Below are 26,493 nucleotides of genomic sequence, written 5' to 3' on the forward strand. Positions count from 1 at the left end.
GCAGTAGATCACTTTTTTTCAGTGCTGTTGCAACCGCAGTACTATTGTAACTTTGAAACAGCTACTAAAAGGATGATTGTTAAGTCAAAGACTTCTTGTAAAAGCAAAGTGTCTTTTGCCCAAACTCCCTTCATCCTTACATCCTTTGAGTGATCCAACCCTCAGCATCCTCTCCCTTGCTTCATTCCACTTCTCTCTCTTTATAACTGTGTTCATACCACAGCCATCATTCATTAACTGAACCTTGTTTCCATTAATTTGTCAGGGTTCTAGTCCCACATAGCCCCCAAATCAACTACAATGGCTAGGTTAATACAGCATATTTTACAGTTTTTAAGCCTAGGCGAATCCAGGCCAGGGATCACATTCCCACCATCAATGGATCCACCAGAAAACCCACACTTTCTGTTCCAGGTCTTCCTTCACTCCATCCATCCTTTCGTGATCCATCCATCCTCCTCTTTGCAACTCACCCCACCGTCTGCCAAAGACATTCCCGCCCCCGCCTCCCGCGCACGCAGACAAGACACTCGCTGAAAAGATACCGAAATGGAAGGAAGCCCACCACCCCTTCTGACCCCAAATCTCTGCCCCCCCCTCACGCCCATAGGGGAAAGAAGAGCATCCCTCCCCTCGCCGCGCGCCCCTCCCCAGCTAGATGATGCAGGCGCGCCCAGCTTCAGGAAAAGGAGATGGTAGCCACTGCCGCCTCCCCCGCCCGCCCTCTTCCTAAGCGTTCGCTCGTTTTTCCCATTGACGGGGCGTCCCTCCGGGTACCGAAGAAAAGCAGCTGTCGGAGAGCAAGGCGGGCGGAGAGCCGCCTGTTGCCGCGGAAAAGCCGCCGTCTCGCCGCCCTCCTTCCCGTTTCCCTCCTCCCGGCCGGCGGGGAGACCCTCAGCCGCTCGGTCCGAATTGCTCACCGTGCGCAGCTCCTGCGTCCGGTCCTTCATCGCGCTCGCTTCTCCTGGGCTGCGCTGCTCGGCTCTCTCTCTCTCTCTCCGGCACCGGGCGGGCGATCAGGGGAGGAGCGGAGAGAGGGCGGGAGGCGGCACATGCGCCGGTGCTGGCGTGTCGGAGGCGGCGGCCCCTCCTTCCCCGCCCACTCGACGGGGATGCAAGCGGCCACGATGTTCCTGCGGGGGGCGCGGGGGGGGGGAAGGCTTCCTATTCCACGTGCTGGGGACGGACTCCCACGTGTAGAGTCGCTGCATTCGCTCGACGATGGGGCAATTCCCACCTGGACGTGAATACAGGGAGCCCTCGACCGTTCAACATTACAACGGCACTGGGAAAAGTAATTTGTGACCATTTTCCACACTTAGGATCGCTGCCCCCATCCCTATGGTCACGTGATCACAATTCAGGCATTTGGGCAACTGACTCATATTTATGACGGGTGTAGTATCCCAGGTTCATGTCCTTTATGATAAGCAAAGTCAACGGAGAATCCAGATTCGCTTAACAGTTGTGTTACTAATTTCACAATTGCAGTGATTCACTTAGCAACTGTTGCAAGAAAGGTTGTAAAGTAGGCCAAAATTTACTTAACAACTGCCCTCACTTAGCAACAGATAGTTTGGGTTGAATTGTAATCATACGTTGTGGATTACCTGTACAGTTATCTTTTCCTTATGCACCAGAGGTGGTATTCAACAGGTACTGACCAGTTCTGGAGAACCAGAGCGGAAATTTTGAGTAGTTTGGAGAACTGGTAAATACCACCTCTGACTGGCCCCGCTCCCATCTATTCTCTGCCTCCCGAGTCCCAGCTGATCAGGAGGGAATAGGGATTTTGCAGTATCCTTCCCCTTGAGCGGGGAGGGAATGGAGATTTTACAGTATCCTTTCTCTGCCATGCCCACCAAGCCATACCTACAGAACAGGTAGTAAAAAAAATGAATCCCATCATTGCTATGCACTCTAAACATGCTCAGAGACATCCAATGGACCAATCAGCCATACACCAATCAATTGTACGGCTGGACCTGATGCAGGTTTATTCTCAGTCCTACTCAGGGCAATAAGGTTTATTTCAGAACAAGCGATACTGGATTGAAACTGGAGCTTCCAATTAAACATAAATTGAAGAGGGCTCCAGTTCCCTAGTTCCGTTCATGCTGTGCAAATTACAGGTGGGTTTCAAAAAGTTTCTAACAACAAAAGTTTAAACAGTTGAAACTAAACGTTTTAGACAAAATTCTAAAAACATCTCAGCAGGGTTCGACTTACATATTATTAAGGCTGAAATGAGATGGGAGTTTATTTGCCAACCTGACAGGGATCAGGTTCAGTTCCCTATTTTATGTAGCTCTGTTAAACAGTGGTAAGTGCCTAACCGGTTTACTACCAGTTCACCGAGAGGGCGTTTTGCACGCATGCTGCTTGCTTCACTTGCGCGTTGCTGCGCATGCAGAGTTGACTGAAATCTCTTCTGTGCATGGGCAAAAACATGCCAGCAACGGCAGAAGAGATGGGAACCAGTTCAGGGACGTGGCAAGCCTGGGTCGCTGCTGGTTCCAGCGATCCAGGCTGCCATACCACTACTGGTTTGGCCGAACTTGGCCGAACTGGTAGGAACCCACCACTGTGGTTAGACGTAAATGAACTATTCCCACCCCTAAACAACTATTCCTCCCTCTTTTCTTGCTGGAAAAAAGAGGATTGCTCAATATTAACAAAGGCAGAATAAAATTGACTAGAGGCAGGGAAGATTCCGTTCTGTGCAATTGACTAAGACAAACCAAATACGGTAAAGGAATTATAACAATTATAATTGGATCATGGGAGACTAATCCCATTCATGTTCCTCCACTTGCTAACAGACAGTGGCTTTTCCAAGTGGCCAAGGACACAGAATTCCTTTACAAATCTGATTTTCCTTATTTCCATATGACAGCAAACCAGAACTCTTAGAATTCTGCATCCCACAATTTGAAGTCTTTATAAAAATAGCTTCCTTGCTATTATATTCTATTCCTCTTCCTTTAAAAACTAAAATTAAGCATCATCTTACTTCTCAGAGTTGCAGAAGGATAAGTAGGTTTATGAGTCTTTTACTGATTTCCTGTGTTCAAGTCATTTACATGTGTTGATTTTACTGGTTTCCACAAAACTCAGCAGTACTTTTTCATGCGGCTGTTGACAAAAACAGGATTGCCAATATGATAGCCAATGTCCAATGATGGATATGGCACAAGAAGAAGTTGTTTTTACTACTATTTGCTGTCATTCTGAAAATGAATATTGTTAGGTAAGCTCCCCGTTGGGAAAGCGAGTACGTTCAGAGAAGCATTGTTAGAGTTGTGTTGGAGAACACACAAACCAGCATACAGAGACACTGCAGTTGAAATAGGCTTTTACTTTCGTGGAAATAGAGGTATCAGAGTCCATCAAACAGTCCAAGTCATACACGGATAAGACAGTCAGTCATCAATGTTTTTCAGTTAAGGGATAATCCAAATAACATAATCCAGTATCATATAATCAGGTCAGTACTCAAAGTTTGCTAGCAGTTGCAAAACTTACAATAGCTCACGGCACTTTCTAACAGCCAGCTTCCAAAAACACTCAGATCAGATCAGCCCAGCATGTAACAAACAGAGAGCTAACAGTCATTCTGGCTCCCTCTTATGGCCGATTGAGGAAAACAGCAACCAATCACATTTTACAGTATGATTTAAAGAAACAGGTACAACATTGTTACATGATTTATATATTGCCAACCCAACCACTAGATCATATTCCTAACAAATATCCTCTGATTTATTTATTTATTGGATTTATCAAGCCAACCAGCTCAAACAATGTAACCATGGGCAATGTAGAGCAAAAATAACAAGCACAAAAATAACTGTTGAAAAAAACCCTCCAATCTACAATTCCAATCGCTATTGAAATAGGACATTGAATCTGAAACATTCCAATTACATTTAAATTTACCATGTGTACAAAACTTGCCTATGTAATTAAGTTTGTGTTTTAGTATATTAGGCAAGCCATTAAAAGTGTGTCAGTTGAATAAACCCTAGTTAAATTTTATGGATTAATGGGTCACCCATTATATGTCAAGTTTGCTTGTGGCTTAGGATCTCATGAACCCAGCTTCTGTTGATAGCACTGATTTATGGCTTGGTGTATTAAGTGCATCTCACAATTTGTAGTTTATTCAGTGTGTCGTAGTGTAACAAGCTATAGCTTAATATAATATGTAAATTCATCCTGTGGGAATAGGACTGAGGAGACCAGATTCAAATTCCCAGTCAGGTGTGAAACTCTGCAGTTGCAGTCACAGAACACATTTAATCAGGTCAATTACAAATCTGGCAGCTGCACTGAACAACATATTAAATTTACTTTTAATCATTTTCCCCTTTTTCCCCTTTAGCCTGTTACAGCAACCCCATATACTTGGTTACTTTGTGGTTCAATGTTCTATGGGAACCCAAAATGGGATTATAATAACTTGATTAAGATGATGTTGTATGAATTACTGTTGCTGGACAGATGAGGATGAGAGTTAAAAGCAAACTATCTCCTCAGAGTATTGGGAGGACAAAGATAAAAAGAATGTGTTAGGTGTGCCTCTTTTAGCTTCTGGAGAAATGGGTTATTAATGCAACAAAAATGGAAAAAAAATACCAAATCTTAAACTCAAGGAGCCTTCCATCTAAATCCAATAGATTGTAGGTAGAGAGAAGTTAATGCCTTCCTTTCTCTTGCTATGTCTTATTCATTTATGGGGTTCTTATATAATATTATGGCCCATTTTCAAAGTTCTGAAAATATGATGGATTGCATGACTATGTTCACAGATGCTAAGCAGGTTTGACCATAATTCATTGAGAAAACTCCAACAGACTGACATAGAGTTATGATTTATTTGTCACAAGTCTGGGGTTGCATAGTCTGCTAATCCAACTATACATTGCCATCAAAAGCTTTTGTGAACTGTTTCTTAAGCAAGTTGTTCTAACCATGGTTTTGCTTGAGAGTGTTAGATGAAAACTGGTGCATTTTTAGATTTTGCTGAAAGTACATAAATAGTTCAAATTACATTACACAGAAGTACCACTTATCACTGGATAAGATTGAGTTTAATCTTAGGTTGTACATAGTTATAAAGAAAATGTGTGAGACTAATTACACTGAGATTGTATTTGCTGCACTCAATTTAAGAAAACATATGAAACATTTTCTATCCAAACAAATAAAGTATTTTATCACTTAGTGTGGTAGCCTTAACACAACATGCTAAGATAATTGATAAGATTCTCACAACAGATTGAACTTCAAACGTCTCAACCTGTCTGAACCCAAAATATATGTTGCTAAGTGAAAAATTTGGTAAGTGAACTTTGGCCCATTTTACAACTTTCTTTGCCACCTTTGCAGTTGTTAAATTAGCAACCCGGTTGTTAAGTGAATCTGGTATCCCTGTTGACTTTACTTGTCAAGGAGGTTGCAAAATGTGATCACACTGCAACCGTCATAAATGTGAGTCAGTTGTAAAGCATCCTAATGCAAATCTCTTGACCATGGGGATGATGCAACAGTCATAAGTCTCAAAAATGGTCAGAAGTCCCTTTTTTCAGTGCTGTTGTAACTTTGAGTGGGTCACTAAGTGAACTGTTGTAAGTCAAGGAGTGTTTTCAACTGAAATACACTCTGTCTGTGCTGAAAGACATCCTGTTCAAGGAGCCATGATTTCTGAAATGAGAAATTGGTTGCTTATTACTAGGGAAAATTAAGGGGTGTAATATTCCTCAATGTGAACATTTGTTTGCATTAATACAGAATTATGATTCTGGCTTAGTTGCTGGCATTGGGTCATTATATGAGTAGTGTTAGGCAAGCTTCCTGTTGGGAGACCGAGTGCGTTCAGCGAAGCGTTGGAGAGTTGTGTTGGAGAACACACAAACCAGCATACAGAGATACTGCAGTTTAGATAGGCTTTTACTTTTGTGGAATTAGAGGTATCAGAGTCCATCAAACAGTCCAAGTCATACATGGATAAGACAGTCAGTCATCAACGTATTTCAGTTAAGGGATAATCCAAAATAACATTGTCCAATATTATATAATCAGTTCAGTACTCAAAGTTTGCTAGCAGTTGCAAAAACTTACAATAGCTCACGGCACTTTCTAACAGCCAGCTTCCAAAAACACTCAGATCAGATCAGCCCAGCATCTAACAAACAGAGAACTAACAGTCCTTCTGGCTCACTCTTATGGCCGATTGAGTAAAACAACAACCAATCACATTTTACAGTATGATTTAAAGAAACAGGTACAACATTGTTACATGGTTTATATATTGCCAACCCAACTGTTAGATTATATTCCTAACAAGTAGGATTATTAACTGACTGGTGTAGCCTGGCCTGTTTTATCTTCTTTGGGCATCAGTTTTGAGAAATGACCAGAAGAATCATTGCAGTGGAAATCAGTGCTTCCCAGACCTGGGTAAATTATCCCAAATTGGGTAAGAATGGTTTTTCTTTGAGCAATGACACTTGAACCCCCTACTCAATCCCAACGGGGACATTTAAATACTGTAAGGACTTTCTGATGTAGAAAACCTCCAAGATTCCTTCCAGATTCTATTCTATTCTAATTTTTTGGGAAGCACTGGTAAATAGAAGTACCATAGTAGCCCCAGTTGAGATTTGCTGGTCAAACTGAATTTAAAACTGGCCACTGAGCACACAACTCCTTTCATGTATAGTATGTTCCTTTGAGGTGAGTTGGCCAAAGCTCAAGATAAAATATAACCTGTTTGAAAGATGTTTCCTGGGTATTCTGCCACCACCTGGGCATTTTAGAAATCGTAGAAGGGCACGATGTTAGTCAATTGTATCTAAAAATAGGCACCTGGTGGCATCTTATCAGACTCTGAAAAGGTGCTTCCTTTTATTAAAATGTATATGCTTTCGTGAGTTTCTTCCTGACTTCTGGGAATTGAAAATCTAGCAGGCAGCCCTATAGAATCCACGCATGATGCTTTCTAAAAATGTTTTCAGCTGTTTATCCTTATGACATTTTTCTTCCATGCAGCGTTCAATCCTGATTTCTTATTTATTCACAGCATCTACGTGAAGGAACTTTTCATCATTCTCCGTAGCTTTATTTATTTTTTTACCATTATTGTCCATGATATAATGGTGCTATAAACCAGAGGTGGGTTCCTACCGTTTTGGACCGGTTCGCCCGAGTAGGTAGTAACTCAGCCGCCCACACCTCCAAACCAGTTCTATCGGCGGTGGTGTAGGCAACACCATCTTGGTTTTTGCGCATGCGCAGAAACCATTATTTCACTACTGCGCATGTGCGTGCCCCAAGCATGTCCCTGAGCGAACCAGCAGTAAAAAAAATCCATACCCCACCCCTGGTATAAACACAAGTCCTAAGGAATTAAAGCCGCCGCAATTTAAATATATTGTCTACTACTTTGATCCGAGCAGCAGGGTTCTGACAACTTTTAAAGAGGTGCTGCTCTACCACCTCCTCAAGAAACCATCACTGGATCCAATTACTCATGACAATCTTTATCCAGTCTCCAACCTTCCCTATATAGGTGGTTGGTTTGCAGCTTCAGAAGACCCTGGAAGAAACAAATTAACCTGGATTCATTTCAGACAGGATATATAGTCAGTGGGATTGCAGTAGGGGTGGTACACCCATCCTTGTTCTACATATTGCTGCTATTTTGATTTAAATACTAAGTTAGAGGCTCAGAGTCTTGATTGTGAGTTGGTTGTCCATATAAACTGATTAAATAAATTGACTAATGGTAAAATCATCTTTTCATCTTTTTTGAGCCTTCGTTTCTTGCTTCCAGTTCTAAAATCAAAACCATCAACTATTTCCCCTCCCTCCCCCAGCTTTCCCACTTTCTTCCCCATTTTCAGCCTTTCTTTTCCTTCTTGCTTGCTGAATTTGCTGCCTTACAGTCCTTGCATAATTCCACCCCTTTCCATTCATTCCACTCTGCCTAGAATTTCCCCAAGATGAGATAGGCGGCAAAAAAATATTCACAAAATAAAAAATTTATGTATGTAATTTATATAACCGACCATCTCACCAAAAGCTACTCTGGACAGCATACAACAAAGATAGGAGCAATAAATATCACCATTTAAAATTATATTAACTCCCCCTCCCCAAACAAAAAAAAATAACACAGGGTTGTTAACAGAGCCAACTCACAAATTCATCTATCCCTGGGATCTCCATGGGTTGCTGGCACAACCAGGTCTTAACCATTTCTTGATTGTCAAGAAATTGTTTTGTCTTCCTCTCCTCTACCTTACTAACTGGGTCTATCCGCTATTTTCAAAAAGCCATCCTTTGAATCATTTTTCTTCTCAGCAGCTGCCTTAATTTGCCTCTAAATTGCAGAAAGCGGTTGCTTTTTTCCACTTCTACAAATTTTATACTGTCTTGGTCTCCCTTGTTCTCTCTTGAGCAGGTTTCTACTCTGAAACTGTCCTCATTAAAAGTACAGTTGGCCTCCCCAGTGCTAAATTCAAAGAGCTCTGTTCCTTCATTATCTTTGACTTCTAGCTGCCTTTTATCTGATTAAGGTTTCTGTTCCACACATGTTTAACCTGTTATTAAATGAAACCACATTTCTGGTTTTATACAATATATTGAAACTTAAATTAACCAAACAAAGGAGTTCTCAAAATGCTGTGCATAAAGTTAAACTAATTAAGCATAGCATGTTATGCAAATATAGCTGCTAGGTCCTTAATTGACCTAATTATGCATTTTGTGTGAATATAGGCATTTTTTCACCATTTTATTCCCTATTGGTCTGTTTTTCATATTTGCACCAAAGTCTGAAAAAGGATGCAGCTGCTTTAAAAGGATGTACTCAGTTTACACTTTCCTGGATCTCAATGGCTCTCTATTTAGCTGACCGGCTTCTTATGTACAATATTTCATTCTTTTGGGCATTACATAGGCAGGATCCTTCCTCTGCTTTCTCTCAAGAAGCTGTGTTTATCCTCCTGCTCTTCTCACCTCAATATTGAATGTCTATTTTGAAGGTTTTGAATTGAATGATCCTATATATCACCCATTATACTAATTGGAAACAGATTACTCTTTCCTGTAGCAAATGATAATGGTGAATCTGTAGTCTGTAGTGGGGTGTTGAAAGGCTAGCATGGAGCAGGAGAAAAATAAGTGAGTGTGTGAGATTGTGTGGTTAGATGACTAAGTATAAATGTATATGATTGACTTATATTTGGTTCAAAATGCCACACCTCATTTTTCCACACTTCTGCAAAACATGAAAAAGCGGCTACTTTAATGAGTTAATGAGATAATCAGTTTTTTTTTTTAGGGTCTTGAAAAGAGAGCCTGAAGCTTTAAAGAAATGCTGCACATAAAGTCCCATGCCTTTTTGAGCATTTCTTCCTAATTATCTTTGAAATTATCCTACATGTATGTGTAAATGGCATGGACATCTACAAGAAGAATGAGAAATAATTATGAAAAGTGACTATGTTGTCACACAAATACTGTAATTTACATACCTACATCAGATCAGATCTTGGAACGTTGTAGCATGCTGTAATTCTGAAAATAATCTCAGTTTCTTGTGAACATTCTCATTTTGAGCTTACCATCTTGCCCACTGATGTTAAATAGCTTCGCAACTTTAGGAATAAAGAACAATCATCACCATAATGTTCAGTAGCAGAAAAACTTAAAATCATACCTGAGTAACACATTTATTGGGGCCAATCAAGTTAACCTAAAAGTGTTGCAATTATAAGATTCTTCAGAATTTCATGCAGATGGTATAAAAAAGAGTAAGAATAAATGTCTGGTTGTTTAAAACCAAGGGTTTGCATTGCGAATCAGTTCTGAGTTGGAACTAAAGACTGATTTCAGGTAATTTAGGTGCTAGAGATACCAGGTCAAGATTAGAGAGGAGAAGGATTCAGTTGTCAGGTCACTTGTTCCAACCAGAACTGATGAAAATTCAGCAATGTTTTCAGACATGTCTTTTCCTCTGGAGAAACCCAGGTTTAAGCTCCCATTTAATAGAACTCACTGGTTATGTTTACATTTAGTACAGAAGCTAAACCCTTTTTTCCTGGGGTTTGTTCATCAAACCTAACAATAAATTAAACCGGGTAGGTTTTACACTAAGATACAGAATGCTAACCTTGCTAACATTAAATGAGGTTAGCAGGTTGTGTCTGCTTGAGCTTTTCTTGACTTAGTTAAATGCATTGTATGAATGCAGCCATTTCCTTTACTTTATTGTGTTGGAAGTTAAAACCCACCCCTCTCCTAGAGAAATGAAATATTTTAGGAAATATTAAAAAGGCAGAATATTTCGCTTAAAAAGAGAAGTAGAAAGTCGAGAGAGGCAGAAAGTGAGCTGCCCTCACCTTTGTGAATGAGCCATTAAGGCCTGAGCCAGTCTATTCTACATAACAAAGATCTCCACCCTTCAGTTCCAGGGTGATGGAATTAAAGCATGGACCTCAGGACATGATAATATTAGCCTTTTACCCATCTCACCATATGGCACCTGGGAAGATTACATCATCACTCAGCAAGTCAAGGAAGCCTGGGAGACAGCCTACAGAGTTGCCCCTGCACCGGCCCCTGGGAGTCTGACCACCAATCAGAATGCATTTCTTACACAGGAATGGGAAGCTCTGGGGTGGGGCCCAGAGAGGGCATAAAACCAGGGCCCTCTCAGCATCTCTGCCCTTTTTTCCCTTCTTCACCCAAGGCATGTGATCGCCTTTTCCCCCAGGACCTCAAGGCATGTGGTCTTATCCACCATTAAAACCTTCTTTCCAAGCAACTTCCATGAATCCAGTGTCTTTTTACCCACTTGGAACTGAACCCAGATGGACATTTCTTCCAACAATTGTCAGTTCCTTAAATTTAAGGCAAGGTGTAAATCAGTGGTGAGTTTCCAATTTTTTTTACTACTGGTTTACTTGTGTGCGTGCATGCCATTTCTGCACAGAAGTGTCTGAGTTGGTGGGCGGAGCCTCTTGCCCCCGCCACTACCAATTTGCCCGATCCGGGCCGAACCAGCAGAAACCTACCTCTGGTGTAAATGTCATAAATACTTAAGGTACGAAAACTATTCTGACCCCCCTCATCCCACACCAACACACACTCCGAGCCAAAGATAAGTTAGGGCATTTAATTAACAGACAGACAGGTCCTTGGCAGCAAACCGGCACAGACAAACTTGGGCAGCAATCCAGCATAGATAAGCCGTGGCAGCAATCCAGCCTGCCAAGCTCACAATAATGTTCTCCGACATTAGTTCCTGCGTTGACTTCTGCAAAAGGGGGCGTGTGCACAAGCAGTCCTTTTATAGCCTGGAGAGGAGCCTAATGACCACCAGCTGAGTGCAATTACCTCCTGTAATTGCATAATTGTTCCTTACACCTATTAGCTCTCCGGTGCCGGGCATCTAGGAACAACTCCCTTGGCTCCTCCCCACTGCTGACATCCAGACCACACTCCCTTGTCTCCTCTCCACTGGTCCAAGGCTCAGGCGCCTCCTGGTGGCCAACCAGCCTCTCTGCGCCCTGCTCAGAGTCGGAACCCTGTCCAGGGTCCTCCACATCCTCCAAAGCCGACTCATAGGGCCCCTCGCTGTCGGAGTCTGGTGGCAGCCCCAACGGCTCCTGCTGGGCCACAACAGAAAACTATTGCAGGTAGCCCTTAACTTACAAGAGTTCATTTAATGACCGCTTGATGGTTACAACGGCACTGAAAAAAAGTGATTTAAGACCATTTTTCACACTTATGACCATTGTGGCATCCCCATGGTCACATGATTTACATTTGGATGTTTGACAACTGACTCGTATTCACCTTCTGTGATCTTCTGACAAGCAAAGTCACTTCAACATATTACTAATTTAACAACTGCGGTGATTCACTTAACAAATGACTTGACTGACTGGTTTCACGCATCGCATGAAAACATTCTTCAGGCATTTTAAGAAGTCCCCCCCCCCCCATGGCGACTGAGGGCCACTGCAGGGGGCAATGACAAAGCAATGTCACCCGGGGAAAGGAAGACTGTCAATGTAATGAAGCTTCAGGCTTTGGTTTCGTGATGAAAATATATGTGCCAAACATGTTGACAACTCGGAATGCTATTTCGCTTTTTTTAAACGGCAGCAAGTCGCTGTTCTGCAGAGATTGGTTGCACAATCTGTGGAGGCTGGGGGGAAAAGGGTCAGCGAATGCCAAAGAAGAGTCTGTGAGGTCATTGACCACCGGGGTGTCCTTCCATGTATCCTTATTTGCAAACTCCTGATTTCCTGCCCCACACCAGACAAAAAAATGTATAGTGTCTTTCAGTTGGGGATCCTTGTATTTTCTATGCTTCTATATCTCTTGTCTATCATTTGGGACCCCTGCAGGCTCCCTCTTGAGAGACAGGGGAGGGGCACATCCGATTTTGTCCTGGATGTATTTTTAGGCCCGGTCTTCACTGAGGCAGCCCTCTTGCATCCTGCTGACGCACCCTATGGCCTCACTGGGGGGGGCATTTCCACAGGGTGCCATAGCAACGTCGTGTGTAATGATAACTCTGGAGCCTGGCGTCTGCCCTGATAGGGAAGGCCTCTCTGGCGTTCGCCTTTGCCAGGGTGACAGACCATTGTACCTTCCTGACAAAGGAGCTTCATTGGAAATCACGCCCCCACAGCTGCTCTGGAGGGAGGCTCCCTCCTCACCCCACTGCTTTGTGCCTCTGCTTGCCATCTGCTTCCCTCTGTGCCTCCCCCCGCACCCCATTTCTTAAGAGAAACAACAGCAGGTTCAGAACAGGCGAAAAGGAATCACGTTTCTGTTGTTATCGTCGCTGTTATTCTTGTTGCTCAACTGATCGTCAGTTTAGTATGGAATGTGTGGCCAGGAGACGAAGGGATGGAAGCTGTTTTAAGGGCTTGAAAAGAGGATCCCCGGGCAAATAGGTTGAGAAAAAGGATATGCATAGTAAGGGTGTGTATCTGTCAGTGGTGGGATTCAAATAATTTAACAACCGGTTCTCTGTCTTAATGACCAGCTGGGTAGGCGTGGCTTGATGATCATGTGACCGTGTGGGCATGGCCAATTCAATGTCACTCACGCCGATGGGCACTTCACCTTAGCTGTTACAATAGAATAGAATAGAATAGAATTTTATTATTTGTATGCCGCTCTTCTCCGGGAGGACTCAGGGCGGCGAACAATTCAAGAGGGGAGAAAGGGGAACATAAAGACAAAATACAGATAATAAAAATAAGCAACAGTCGCACAACCATACATGTCGAGAGGGGAGGGAACTCATCACCCCCAGGCCTGCCGGCAAAGCCAGGTTTTGACGGCTTTTCGGAAGGCCTGGAGAGAGGTGAGGGTCCGAATCCCTGCGGGGAGTTCATTCCAGAGGGCCGGAGCTGCCACAGAGAAGGCCCTCCCACAGGTAATAGCCAGATGGCATTGGCTAGTAGATGGCACCCGGAGGAGGCCAACCCTGTGAGATCTAATGGGTCTGTGGGAGGTAATTGGCAGCAGGCGGTCTCTCAAGTACAATGTAATAAGGGTTAACCGGTGAGGCAGTTTCTTTAAGCGGGGCAATAAAGATGAGGCTAGAAACAACACCAGAATGTTTCCTTCCTGCCTTCCTTACAGGATTAGTCCTGTAAAGTGGAAAAACACAAAGGGAAATTTCTTCCAACAACCTGTTCTCTGAACTGCTTAGAAAGTTAACAACTGGTTCTCCCGAATAGGTGCGAACTGGCTGAATCCCACCACTGGTATCTGTCATGAAGACTAAGGGGCACCGCTAGTTGTGGGACATTCTCTGTGAGGCCATTGATGTTAATGGAGGGGAGCAGTTCCAAAGGAGGGCAATTAATTTGTATCTTGGCAGTAGGAGTCCTGAAAGATTCTTCCATGGGCCATTACTGGAGACGCATGCAGGTTTAGTTTGATAGATATCCCTTCATTAAATTATGAGGATGAATGATCTGCAATGAGGATTCAGGATTGGGCATGTGGCTAAAATAGCATTGGATGCCTTGAGGGTTGTCTTCTTGGTTCTATAATCCTTTCAAGTGGTATTTGATACGAAAAACTCTGATGTCATTCCAGCTCATCTACGAGGATTGGGAGTTGGGAATGTCATTTTGCGGTTGGCTCTGCTCTTAGTGAGTGGTTCCAGTTGGTGGTAATGAGGAGCAAAGCTTGATCTTCCTAGGATCTCTAGTGAGGGTTCCACATGACTCAGTGCCCTCCCCCATATTATTTAATATGAAACTGCTGGGGGAGGTCATCTGTCCATTTGGAGTGTGGTATCATCAATATGTTGATGACATCTACTAATATAAAGTCTCCTGGGCTGGACTGGAAATCTCATAAGAAGTTTTGAACCAGTACCTGGAGCCTATGAGAATGTGGATGGGATGAAACAAGCTTGTGTCAAATCCTATCTCAGGGGTCTGCAACCTTAAACACTGAAAGAGCCACAAAGATCCTAACCAGAAGCCCCCCGTTCAATTCTGGAGCCGGCCGGAAGTCCAGTCCCACCCCCCCAGAGTCTCCTCTAGCACGGCATCATTTTTCCTCTACTTGTCCTAACTAAAAGCCCTATCAATTGTGTAGCCAGCCAGCAACAGGGAGCCGCAGCAGAGGGATGAAAGAAAGAGCCACATGCGGCTCCAGAGCCATGGGTTGCCAACCCCTGTCTTATCTAAATGGAGTTGCCTTTGTTAATGAATGGCTGTGTAATCCAATAACACCAGTCCCAACAGTTACTCTGGGTTCCCCATGAAGGAATAGGTTGTGACTCCCTGTCCTTCTTGTCTTTCAGCTCTTGTTAAAATAGTAAGTGCTATGGCCAGGGGGCAACTTTCTTCAACTTCAGCTTATAACGCTGACCAAGATACTCTGATTGTAACTCATGCTTTGATCACCATCTGGTTAGGTTACTATAATGCATAGTTTGCGAAGCTGCCTTTGGAGATGACCCAGACGCTACAGTTGGTGCAGAATGTGGTGGCTAGACTATTGATAGGAGTATCCTGCCAGGAAAAATAACACCAGTCCTGAAGTCCCTTTATTGATTACCAGTAGGCTTCCATGCCCAATTTAAAATGATGGTTATTACTTTGAAAGCTCTATACCGAGAGCTTCAGTTGGTCTCCCATTTGTCAAGACATTTCCATGTTGGGGAACAACGGCAACCCTTTAATTTTGCTTGCTGTGGAGCAAAAATTAGAGGAGGAAAAGCTTTAAGGATTAAGAACTGCTTTGCAATTCATTCTTTTAGGAAGGTGGTTCCTTCTCCTACGCAGACTTTTGACGGTGCCAGTTGGACTACTTCAGATCTTCTGCTGCCCCTAGTGGTTGAGTTGTCAATTGTCCAAAAATAAAACCTGAGATTCCTTTCCACTATTGCAGACAACGTCTTTTTGGCAATGGTGAAAACAGCATCACTGACAAGTGGCTGCTCAATTTAGGGCACCCAATCATGCCAAATTCAGTCAGTTGAAAGGGGCAATAAGCAAAAAAAAAAAAAAAAAAAAGCTTCAAAGGCAGGTGTAGACTGTGCATTTATGTGGTAAGTTTTGGTTTTCTGTTGGTTTCCTAAGAAGGATCCTTTGCTTTAATGAACCCCATCCCCACTTCAGGGTCTTATTGTCCAGCTACTTGGGATTTCCTAGAGAACATAGGCATGTGCATAGTTCTACTAAAGTTTCAGTTTATATGACCTTGAAAAAAATAGTCCTCAAGTTCCAAGCAGTCCTTGACTTACAACAATTTGTTTAGCAACCGTTCAAAGTTTTGACGTGGCTGAAAAAAGTGACTTATGATCAGTGCTTGCACTTTGGGCCATTGCCAAGCCCCCGTGGTCATGTGATAAACAAACAAACCAAAAATTTGGGTGCTTGGCAACTGGCATGTCTTTACAAAGTGTCTCAGGTCACATGATTACTACTTGTGATTTTTCCTTCTTGTTTCTCTTCTGACCCAGCTCCCCAAACACGAGGAGTTTAATCAATGATTCCTTTATTAGGAGCACCAGCAGCCCCAGGAAAAAAAATTCTCTCTCAACACAGGCAAACAAGTCTGTCCAGCAGGGAAATGAATAGATGTCTGCCACATCTATTCATCTCCGCCCCCTGCCTTTTATCCCCAGAGCTAGGCTGGGGCTTCGCTAGCGGTGGTAGCTGTTCCTTCCCAAGGATCAGCCCATAGATTTCCACTGCTCTCCTCTCCTCTCCTCTTCCTTCTGTGCATCCGTGTGTCAGGCACTGGACCCAGCTGTTCCTCCTCTTCTTCATCAGCCGCCTCCAAACCTGGAGGGCTGACGGACACCCCAGGCTCCACCTGTGTCTGTCTGAAAGCTCCATTCCCTCTTCTCCCACAGGTTGCCTTGATGCTGACCCTGATTCCCAAGCCTCCTCCTCATATGATTTGACTGCTGGAGGGACCAGGAGCCACAATAATTTCTGACAAGCAAAGACAATGGGGAAAGATGGATTCATTTAATGGCCATGGCGACTCACGTAATGAGTATGGCAAAAAAGGTCATAAAATCAGGCATGACTCAGTTAACGACCATCTTGCTTAGCGGCAGATGTTCATGTTCCAATTGTGATTGTCAATCAAGGGCTGCCTGCATTGAGACGGATCCCTGTGGCTCCCGCAACTATTCATCAGTTGCTTAACCCGATTACAAACCCAGCAGTTATATTCACACAATATGCTACTTTGGTTAGTGTTACTCTAGGTTAATTTTTGTTGCTTACCATATTGTACAAATCCAGCCAATTTGATTTAGGGTCTACTATATTGTGTGCAAACACAGAAAATAGGTTAAGTCAGCCATCAAGTTAAGCATGTTGTGCGAATATAGCCAAAATGACCCTGACCATGTGTCCGTCTATGATTAGGCTCCACATGTCTCATGAGAGTATCCTGCACACCATATGGCCCTCCCCCATCTTGGCAAGGGCTGGAAAGAACCCTGCTGCCTTTGTGTTGTTGCTGTTTTTCTAGGATCCGGGAACATAGCTTTTTATGTTGATTCATACTGTGCCGCACATAGGTTGCTATGATTTTACTTATTTTTGTCTCTTAATCTGTGTTTGCTTGCTGGGAATGCTGGGGTGGGGGTGGGGGGATGCATTAGTACTGGGTAAACACAGCATACAACTCCCTTTTCCTGCACATGCTCCCAGCAGTTCTTAGCCAATGCAAACAAAGTCTGTTTTGCCAGCTCATTGACAGCTCTGCTTGGTGGTGGGATTATGCACATATGTCTATAAGTCAGTTTAGGGTTTTTTTCTATCATCATTGACAATATGAGACAACTATAATTGCTAATCCAACTCAGATTAAACTGGCAACCGACTGGGTGGGGGGGGGGGAACATAGTTGAGTCCTTTGGCCTTTAACAGCCATTTCACCTGCAGAAATCAGTAAGCAAATCTTCTTTTCATAGCAGAGAAGTCAACATTATGGCCCCACTAATGATAGAAGATTAGATTGCTATTAAAGGTATAAGCACCAATATCAAAAGTTAGCCAGCTTATCTGGAGCTGTTTTACGTTGCCTCTGGCTATCCGAATGCACCCTTGTACTGGCTAACAAAGTGTTAATTTTTTCCTGGCAACTCTTTGTGTCCACCCATCTAGGGGGCAGAACCACATCAGGTTGATCTATAAAGACTGCTGTTGGAGTCAGAGCTCTAGCGAGTGCCAGGTAAGGTTCTGCCCATGATGTCCTTACCTTAAGTGTTAATTGCACAAGACATTTACGTATGTGGAATTGGCTGCCTCTGCAAGAAGATCCTGGTGTTTGTGTTGGCTTTGACAGCTGGGCTGGAGGGAGCTCCCCAGCAAATCCCATTTCCTTCACCATGGCTATCATTCAGCCTGGACAATCTGGGCCGTATATGGAACTGCAAATGGGGTCAAGGCCCGACTCGGATTTTGATTCGGATTCAGACAACCCAGCCTTCAACAGCACCAAGCCTGGCTCGAGTTATCCTGCCTGCTCCCAGGTGATCCACAGTGGTCACTTCATGGTGTCATGTCCGCACAACGACTTAGTGCCCCGACGGCGCCATCACCAGGCGGTGCCAGAAATCCCAGATCCTCCAAGCATTGATCCCACTCTCACCCGCCTGTTTGAGTGCATGAGCCTGGCTTACAGGTGAGTCTAGGAGGGCCTCCTGTCTCCAGCCACATTCAATTCTTTTGACAGGTGGCTTTGAGAGGTGACAGGTTTGAAGTGTCTTTTCTCAGGAATCCCAGTGGTTCAGTTAAAGCGCAGGGGGCTTTTGATCCAAGATGGGAACAATCTCGGAAAGGCAATGCAAAGGATTTGATGTAGGGATTGGATTAATTCCAGAGTTGAGGTTTTGGTAGCTGAGGGAGTCAGAGATAAACCTGGTGTCTCATAGTGGAGGCAAAAATAGGAACCTTGTGGATTTCTTCTGTTAACTTACTCTTATTTTCATAGTCTTTTTCTTTCTTTCTTAGTTGAAGTTCAGGTTTTTTGGGGGGTGATTCCTTGAATTGCAGTCTCCAAGCTAGCAGAAGCATTAGGCTGTCAGTAATGATGAATCCCGAAATTCATCCTGTGTTTGCAGAATTTCAACCTTGCAAAAATGCAGATTCTAAATCTGTTGGGGGACCAATTTAATGAACTGCAGGGAAAACGTGACTCCAGATTATCACCCTTTCCCCCAGAATTTTAGTAATCTGTATGCCAATGAGGCCTCTCCCAGATTGGGGAAGCATTACTACAGTCCCTGGAGCATCCAAAGCCTCATTTGCTCCAGAATCCAGATCAAAGCATTGTCTCCTGTGTTGGTCTGCCAGCTACATCTGACCAACTAACAAGTTTGTTCGGATATAATTTACTTTGGAACTCTATGCCACAGGATATTGCGATGTCTCATATAAGAAGGGGAAATTTCCCTTGCTGCTTTTTAATTAACCCCCTCGCTAGTTTTATCCATTATATTAAGCCACAGTTTAAACATCACCATCATCTGCACAGTTTACATTAACATTTAAACACACTTCACAAGCTCAACAATGAAAATCCACATGAAATTGGTAAAATAAAAGGGAAAGCCTGCTATTGTCATCTTCTGGGTTATATTGTTTTTGTACTTCTCTGCCTGGTCTATATTCTTCGTTTCTTGGACGTCTCCTTCCATGTGCCTACTGCTTATTTTCCAACTTTAGGTATGATTGGCCAAATATTACTGTTTATTAAGGAAGATAAGGTTGGTTAGGATACCGGAGTAACCCAAGCTATTTTTCTTGGTGTTGATTAAGTTTGTTGTGTGAACTGTTAGTGAGTGGTTACAAAGTCTGGTTCGAGTGTGAAACACATAGCCCTTCCTCTCAATCCTAGGGAAGAAGGAAAAAGATAGAATCTTGCTATTGATGAAGGGTCATGGGGACCTGCTTCTGCCTTTTGCAAAAGGGCTTTTGACCCCCGCCCCACCCCATCAGCAAGAGTTTATCCCTTTTCTTCTTCCCTAGGATTGAGAGGAACAGCTATGTGCAGGAGAGGTCTTTTGATCAGAGGGAAATACATCATCAGTTAGCTTTTCTTTTAACCAAAGTTCCAGCAATTTCCCAGAAAACTTTTATGGTGAAATCACTGTGCTTCCTCAGTGGCATATTAATGGAAGTCCAGATTTTGTAATTTGTTTGAGTCCCTTTAGTGTATCACAAGCCCTTTCACCTTCTTTTTATCCAGGAAAGAATAACATTTTTTTTTTAGATTGCAGACCTGTTCTGCAGTTCGAGTCTCACCAGGCTCAAGGTTGCCTCAGCCTTCCATCCTCCTGAGGCCAGTAAAATGAGGAGCCAGATTATTCAGGGCAATATGCTGACTCTTTAAACTGCTTAGAAAGGACTGTAAAGGCCTATGAAGCAGTACATAAGTGCTATTGCTATTGTTACTTACTACAAGTATTAAAAGCTATTTGCTTGGAAGCTTCCCCCCACCCCAATTATATAGGTGCAGTCTTGTTGGAGCAGACCAGTAATTTGTTTCTCAGGAGCCAACCAGAGGCCTCTTTTAAAGCAAGCCAGATTAATAGCCATCACTACATCTGTGGAAATGAATTCCTCACATTAATTTTGTGGTGTGTGTTCTCTTTCATTTCTTCAAATTCTCCATCCGGTCAGCTTCATTGTATGATTTCTGCGTCTAGTGTCTGCAACGAGGGAGGGGGGAAAAAAACCAAATATTTTATCTATGCCATAGATTAATTTATAGCTTTCAATCAGGTTATCCTGTCTAATTTTTTTCTACATGAAAGCAGGTGGTAGGAAGTGCCATATCCTTTTCCTCTTGGGTGGAGTTTGGACTCCCTGCTTTCCCTCTCTATCTTTCCCTCTCACATATGAGAACCTCACCATTGTAGTTACGGTAATAAACCATAGTTTAGTATATTGTGTTGCCAATCATTTGGGGTTTGGTTTAGGTGAATTTGTGATCCTTATTCCTCTTTCTTTGAAAGAGACATTGTCATCCACTTGCCTAAAAATTATGGCTTTGCATGGTATTGCTGTTTAACCTGAAAAAATCTGCTTGTATGTTTTTTTATTTTTTGTTTTCATGGAGAAAGTCAGAATAATAGCATTTATTTTGTAGTAGATCCTTCTCATCAATCCACTGGCAGTTTGCGACAGCCTTAGTTGTGGGGTATTGCAGCAAAGACCTGTTTAAATGAGGCCATTTTCCCAGCTTCCAGAGGCTGTTGACTTCTGGACATGCTGTTCTCAAGCCTTGTTTACTTTGATCCCTGAGGCGGCCCCAGTTCAGGCAAATCCGAAGGTGGAAACACTGTGAGGACACCCTCTCCCCACCCGACACACACCTATGATCTCACTGCTGCCTAAGCACAATTCCTTCTGCTTTATATAGACTGTGCTCTCCGCTACTCCCCTCCCCCTTTAAAGAAATGTCATGACAAGAATGAATATGGAGACAAATGATTCACTTTTCATTCATACTGTAGAACTTGGGATCAGCTGGTTAAATTGTCGGGATGCACGCTTCATATAAACAGCCCGGATAGATGTCACGTGGTTAGATTCTAGTGGTAGACAAGAGGGGATTGTACCACCCTCTTATGGGGTATTGGTTCACCCCAGGGGTGGGTTCCAGCTTCTCCTACTGCCGAATTGCTCAGGGCCACGCTTGAGGGGGGGGTGCTATGCATGCATGCACGGTAGGTAAAAAATTGCTTCTGCGCATGCGCAGAAGCAAAAACTAAGATGATGCCACCTTAGGCACTGCCGATAGAACCAGTTCAGTGGTATGGCTGGCCAAGTTACTACCAACTCAGCCAAACCAGTCCAAACCGGTAGGAACCCACCTCTGGTTCACCTCCTACTCGAGAAGCCATCACTAGATCCTACTAAACTGGACAATTTTTATCCAGTTGCCATGTTGTATGTTGCTTAGAGTTATGCTTTTGGAAGATGGGTGATTATATAACTATGCTAAATAAATAAATACAATTAGCTTTCACAGGTAGTCCTCAACTTAGGACCAGTCACTTAATGACCATTCAAAGTTACAATGGATCTCCCCAGAGTGACTTATAACCCATTTTTGGAATTATGATAGCTGCACAACCCCCTGTAATCATATGATCCAGTGTTGGGATCCAAAATTTGTACTACTGGTTCTGTGAGCGTGGCTTGGTGGGTGTGGCAGGGGAAGGATACTGTAAAATCTCCATTCCCTCCCCACTCCAGGGGAAGGTTACTGCAAAATCCCCATTTCCTCCCGATCAGCTAGGACTCGGGAGGCAGATAATAGATGGGGGCGGGGCCAGTCAGGTGGTATTTACAGGTTCTCCTAACTACTCAAAATTTCCACTATCGATTCTCCAGAACTGGTCAGAACCTGCTGAATACCACCCCTGATACGATCTCATTTTGGGTTCCTTTCAACTGGCTCATCTCAGTCACATGACCACAATTTGCTATGTTTTTTCCTGGTTTCTGGTATTTATTTCCAGTTTCCAGCAAAAATGCTTACTGGGTGAATTAATTTCCTTAATGACCACAATGTTTGGTTAATGATGGCTGTAAAATCAGTTGTAATGTCAAATCTGATGACATGATGCCTCGACTTACAATTACAACAACTTACCACCGTAATTCCAGGGTCAGTTATGGTCATAAATCAAGGATATCTGCAGTAATTGTAACCCTAGGAGTAAACTTTATGCAGTTTTCTTAACAACCATGGTATTCACTTAATAGGTGCTCCTAAAAGATTGCGTAATTGGGTCAGACACATGGGTGACCCATTTTACAATTATCACAATTTAGGATTATAATGTCAATTACAGTCATAAATCAAGGATTACCTGTAATGTAAATTTACAATAAAATGGAGCTAGTACTCTTGAATGTGATCGGAGTTCCATTATGACATCGCTGCATGCTTGCTGTTTCTTTATTATGGTTATATAAAAATAACTTTGCAATTAAATCTGCTCCTTTACCTGTGTATTTCTTTTTCCCCATCCTATGTTTGCATTTGCTTATTTTTTCTGTCATTTTTCTTCCATAATCCTTTATTTCAGGGGTCTCCAACCGTGGCAACTTTAAGCCTGGAGTCCTCCAGGCTTAAAGTTGCCACGGTTGGAGACCCCTGCTTTATTTGATTGCAGTGTCTAAACATTTCTATCCTGAAAATATTCCCAGGGGTTTGTTGCAAAAATTGGTAACACCGTTGGGATGATGGTTGGATACCATCCTGGGAAGTTTTGAAACTTTGTGCCAAGAAGAAGCCAGTATAAAGGAATTAAGATATCTGGCCGGTTTACATAATTTTCTTAATGCTTTGTTCCTCAGTTCTGCAATTTATTCTTAACTTTCAGTTTCCTACACTTTGGAGAAGGCATTAATCTCCTCCCCCCCCCCCCATCCATCTCAACTACAAAAAGTTTAGAAAATTCTTTACATATTCTCAAATATATAGCTATTATTGTGAGTGGTAGAAGCAATGTTTTATTTTGATGCAAACAAAAGCTGGGATTTACAGATGGCTGGGTCTTGGGCTGGAGCCAGGTGGGTCTTCTATACTCCTGAACTCATAATTCTCTGCGACCATAAGCATGCAAATGCCTCATTCTAACCGAGGCCTTGGTACAGGTAGTCCTTGAGGTAAGACCTCAATTGAGCCCAATAATTCTGTTGTGAAGCAAAACATTTGTTAAATGATCCCCCCCCCCAATTTTATGACCTATTTTACCGCAGTTGTTAAGGCAGTGTTTCTCAACCTTGGCAACTTGAAGATGTCCGGACTTCAACTCCCAGAATTCCCCAGCCAGCATTCACTGGCTGGGGAATTCTGGGAGTTGAAGTCCGGACATCTTCAAGTTGCCAAGGTTGAGAAACACTGTGTTAAGGGAATCACTGCAATTGGAAGGGACCTTGGAGATCTTCTAGTCCAGGGGTGTCAAACTCGATTTCATTGAGAGCCACATCAGGGTTGTGTTTGACCTCAGGGGAGCCAGGGTGGGCACAGCCATTTTGACGTCACTCGTGTTGGAGGCGCCTATGGTGGCCCGAGTGCTCTGCCAGCAGAAATGGGCTCTGAGCTCCAATGGCCTCCTGCAGCCCTCTGCCAGTAAAAATGGACCCTGGAAGGGCGCACGTGGCCCTCCTGAGCTCCATTTTCACTGGCAGAGGTACTGCGGGCCGGTCCTTCACTGTTTCCAAGGTGCTGTTCAATGTAAATTGTTCTTCGTACATGCGCAGAACAATTTACAGTGAACTGCGCATGTGCAGTCACTAAAAACCAAAATGGCGGCGGCCCAGCAGTGTCGAGGGAAGCAGTTCAGGGACATGGCAGGCCTGGTCGCTGCTGGTTCTGCAACCCAGGTCTGAATTCGACTACTGATTCAGCCGAACCGGGCCGAACAGGGAGCAAACTACCTCTTAGCTATACAAAGAACTGAGCAAATTGAAATGGGGAAATTAGTCAGGGAAAAATGCCACCATCTTTTGAGCAGTCCTCCAACCTCCGTGCCCCTCCCCTCCAGAAAATCCAGGAAGTAACCTCTCTAGCCATTTCCTGCAGCTCTATGGTACTAGATCATTTTTTTTCTTATAAAAGTAAGTAAAATGGGTGAGTGGGAGGGGCTCCGTTTTGTTGCTTTAAAGTTTTAATATCTTCAATGAAAGTACTGAGACAGAGAGAGAGGTTAGTTAGACAGGGTGTCTTTTGTCTTGCCCCGGTTAGGATTTCTTAAGCAAATCCACTGGGCTTTCAACATGAAGTCAGAAAATCGGGACTTTTTAAAAACGCGGTGGGAAGCGGGAAAAATTGTTATAAAGCGCGATTGTCACGCTGAAATCAGTACGTCTGGTCACCTTAAGCAATAGCATTCTCACGATTTACTAAACAAATGGCCCAACAAAAATATGAGCTAGGGTTAGTTTGTCACGATTTGTTCTCAGAATGTTTGCAGTTCAGGCTCTTTATAACTTGTTTGAGAACCTTCCCAGATATCTATGTCAGGCTAACTGGCTGGTTGGCTTTCTTTTTTCTCTTTTGAAGAGAAAAGAGACGCTCTTCGCCCAGTCATGTTTTACAAAGGCACTCAAAAATAGTATATAAAGGTTCAGACAGGCTATTAGTGAGTTCTTTCAAAGCCCCAGTATGCAATTCATCTGACTCTGGAGAACTGAACTAAATTAATATTTCCTGACTATATTTCTATCTGTCTTGAAATTCAATCCTGCTCCTTCATTGTGCTTTTAACAGTTTTCTGGCAGAACATATCCTTTCTGTTTGCTTGGTTTTTGAAAGGAAATTGTACTTGTTCATTTATGAACTCCCTCTTGCCTTGCCACTCTTTCCCATTCCTTCAGATCTGTGGGACAATAAGCCAGCATCATATAAACCATTAATAGGGCGTGGCTATTTTTATTCTGCAATTGTAATCAGTCTCCCCTAATTATCCTGTTAAAAGATCATGGAGGAGACAAAGGTAGCCCCCAATTTACAACTGGTCATTTAGGGGCCATTCAAAATTACAGCAGACCTTCTTAGAGCTATTTATGAGCTGGCTGCCCCACCCACCACAGTTACATAATCACAGTTTGAGCACTTGGCAACCAGCCCACATTTACTGCCATTGGTAGCATCCATTGGTCACATGACTGTGATTTACAATGATTTTTTTTTCCAGGAAAAGAAATCATTGTAAATCGCAGTCATGTGACCGTGGGATGCTACCAATAGCGCTAGTCATGTTTACCATTGGCAGTAGCCATTTACCATCATTGGTAGCATCCAGTGGTCACAAGACTGCGATTTGCAATGGTTTTCCTTCCTGGAAACTGGCATTTACTTCTGGTTTCTGGCAAAATAGCACTAGCAATAGTGATAGCATTTAGGCTTATATGCAACTTCATAGTGCTTTACAGCCCTCTCTAAGTGGTTTACAGAGTCAGCATATTGCTCCCAACCATCTGCGTCCTCATTTTACTGACCTCAGAAGGATGGAAGGCTGAGTCAACCTTGATAAGGTTAAGATCGAACTGTTGGCTGTGAGTAGAGTTAGCCTGTAATACTGCACTCTAACCATCGTGCCATCATGGCGCCGATGCCGTGGTGGTGCACAGTGGGTTTGCTTAATGACCACAGCATTTGGCTAACAATTTCCACAAAAGAAACCATAAAATCAGGCACAGGCCGCTTAAGGACTGGCATGACTTACAACTATAATTCCTGTCTCAATTATGGTTGTAAATCAAGGATTAGTCTTTCTTATAATTTTTTTTTTCATTTATCCCTATTTGTTAAAATTTGGTCCAGGCTCTGTTAGTGATTGGTATACTTCCATTCATGTCAGTGGGGTGGATGTGTGTGAGAATTTCATTCTGGACCGAACAATCTCATCTCATGAGAAGTGGTCTTTATTTTTGAGTCTTAGACCCTGTGCATATGCAGGAATAAGATGGTTTTCTGTCTAATTTTGACTGGAGGACAGAGAAGTCTTAATTCAAGAAACAAGAAGCTGATGTATGCCTGGAAGAAGATCACTCCCACTAGCTGTCATTCATGAGTCATCTTTGGCCAGCAGCCCTCTATCGAGACAGCCTGTCATTTGGGAATGTTTCCATTTTGATTTTTACAATCTAACATTTAGATACGAGTGACCTTTTCCAAGAGATTGATAGGGCAAGTTATTATGTGTCTTCCGCTCTCTAGAGAAGAACAGAACAAAGTTCATTCTGATGAGCCCAGTGCTACAAGGAGATTGCTTCTCTCTCCTTTCCTATCATTTAACTTGAGTTGCAGGCCTTGGCCTTCTCTCCATTCTCCCAAAGGTCTGGCTAATTTTGACAATAAGAAATTCACCCAGAGTAAGATTTCATTGTATTCTGAACACGTGGCAACTGCTTTCTCCTTATTTATAGAGTAATCAGAGCAATA

The 26,493-nt window shown here is 43.1% G+C and overlaps 1 protein-coding gene across 2 annotated transcripts in view; it reads left to right on the forward strand.

The window, feature by feature from the left end:
* Positions 1-17,739: 17,739 nt before the first annotated feature.
* MLXIPL (MLX interacting protein like) overlaps positions 17,740-26,493 on the forward strand; it is a 51,096-nt gene continuing 42,342 nt past the window's right edge. For both annotated transcript variants that reach the window (XM_032214905.1, XM_032214906.1), the window contains exon 1: positions 17,740-18,207. In XM_032214905.1, the coding sequence (XP_032070796.1) occupies positions 17,813-18,207 (395 nt within the window). In that variant the 5' untranslated portion in view covers positions 17,740-17,812. The remainder of the gene's footprint in view (positions 18,208-26,493) is intronic.

The sequence above is a fragment of the Thamnophis elegans genome, chromosome 4 (genome assembly GCF_009769535.1).
Source record: "Thamnophis elegans isolate rThaEle1 chromosome 4, rThaEle1.pri, whole genome shotgun sequence".
In the NCBI taxonomy this organism is placed as follows: domain Eukaryota; kingdom Metazoa; phylum Chordata; class Lepidosauria; order Squamata; family Colubridae; genus Thamnophis; species Thamnophis elegans.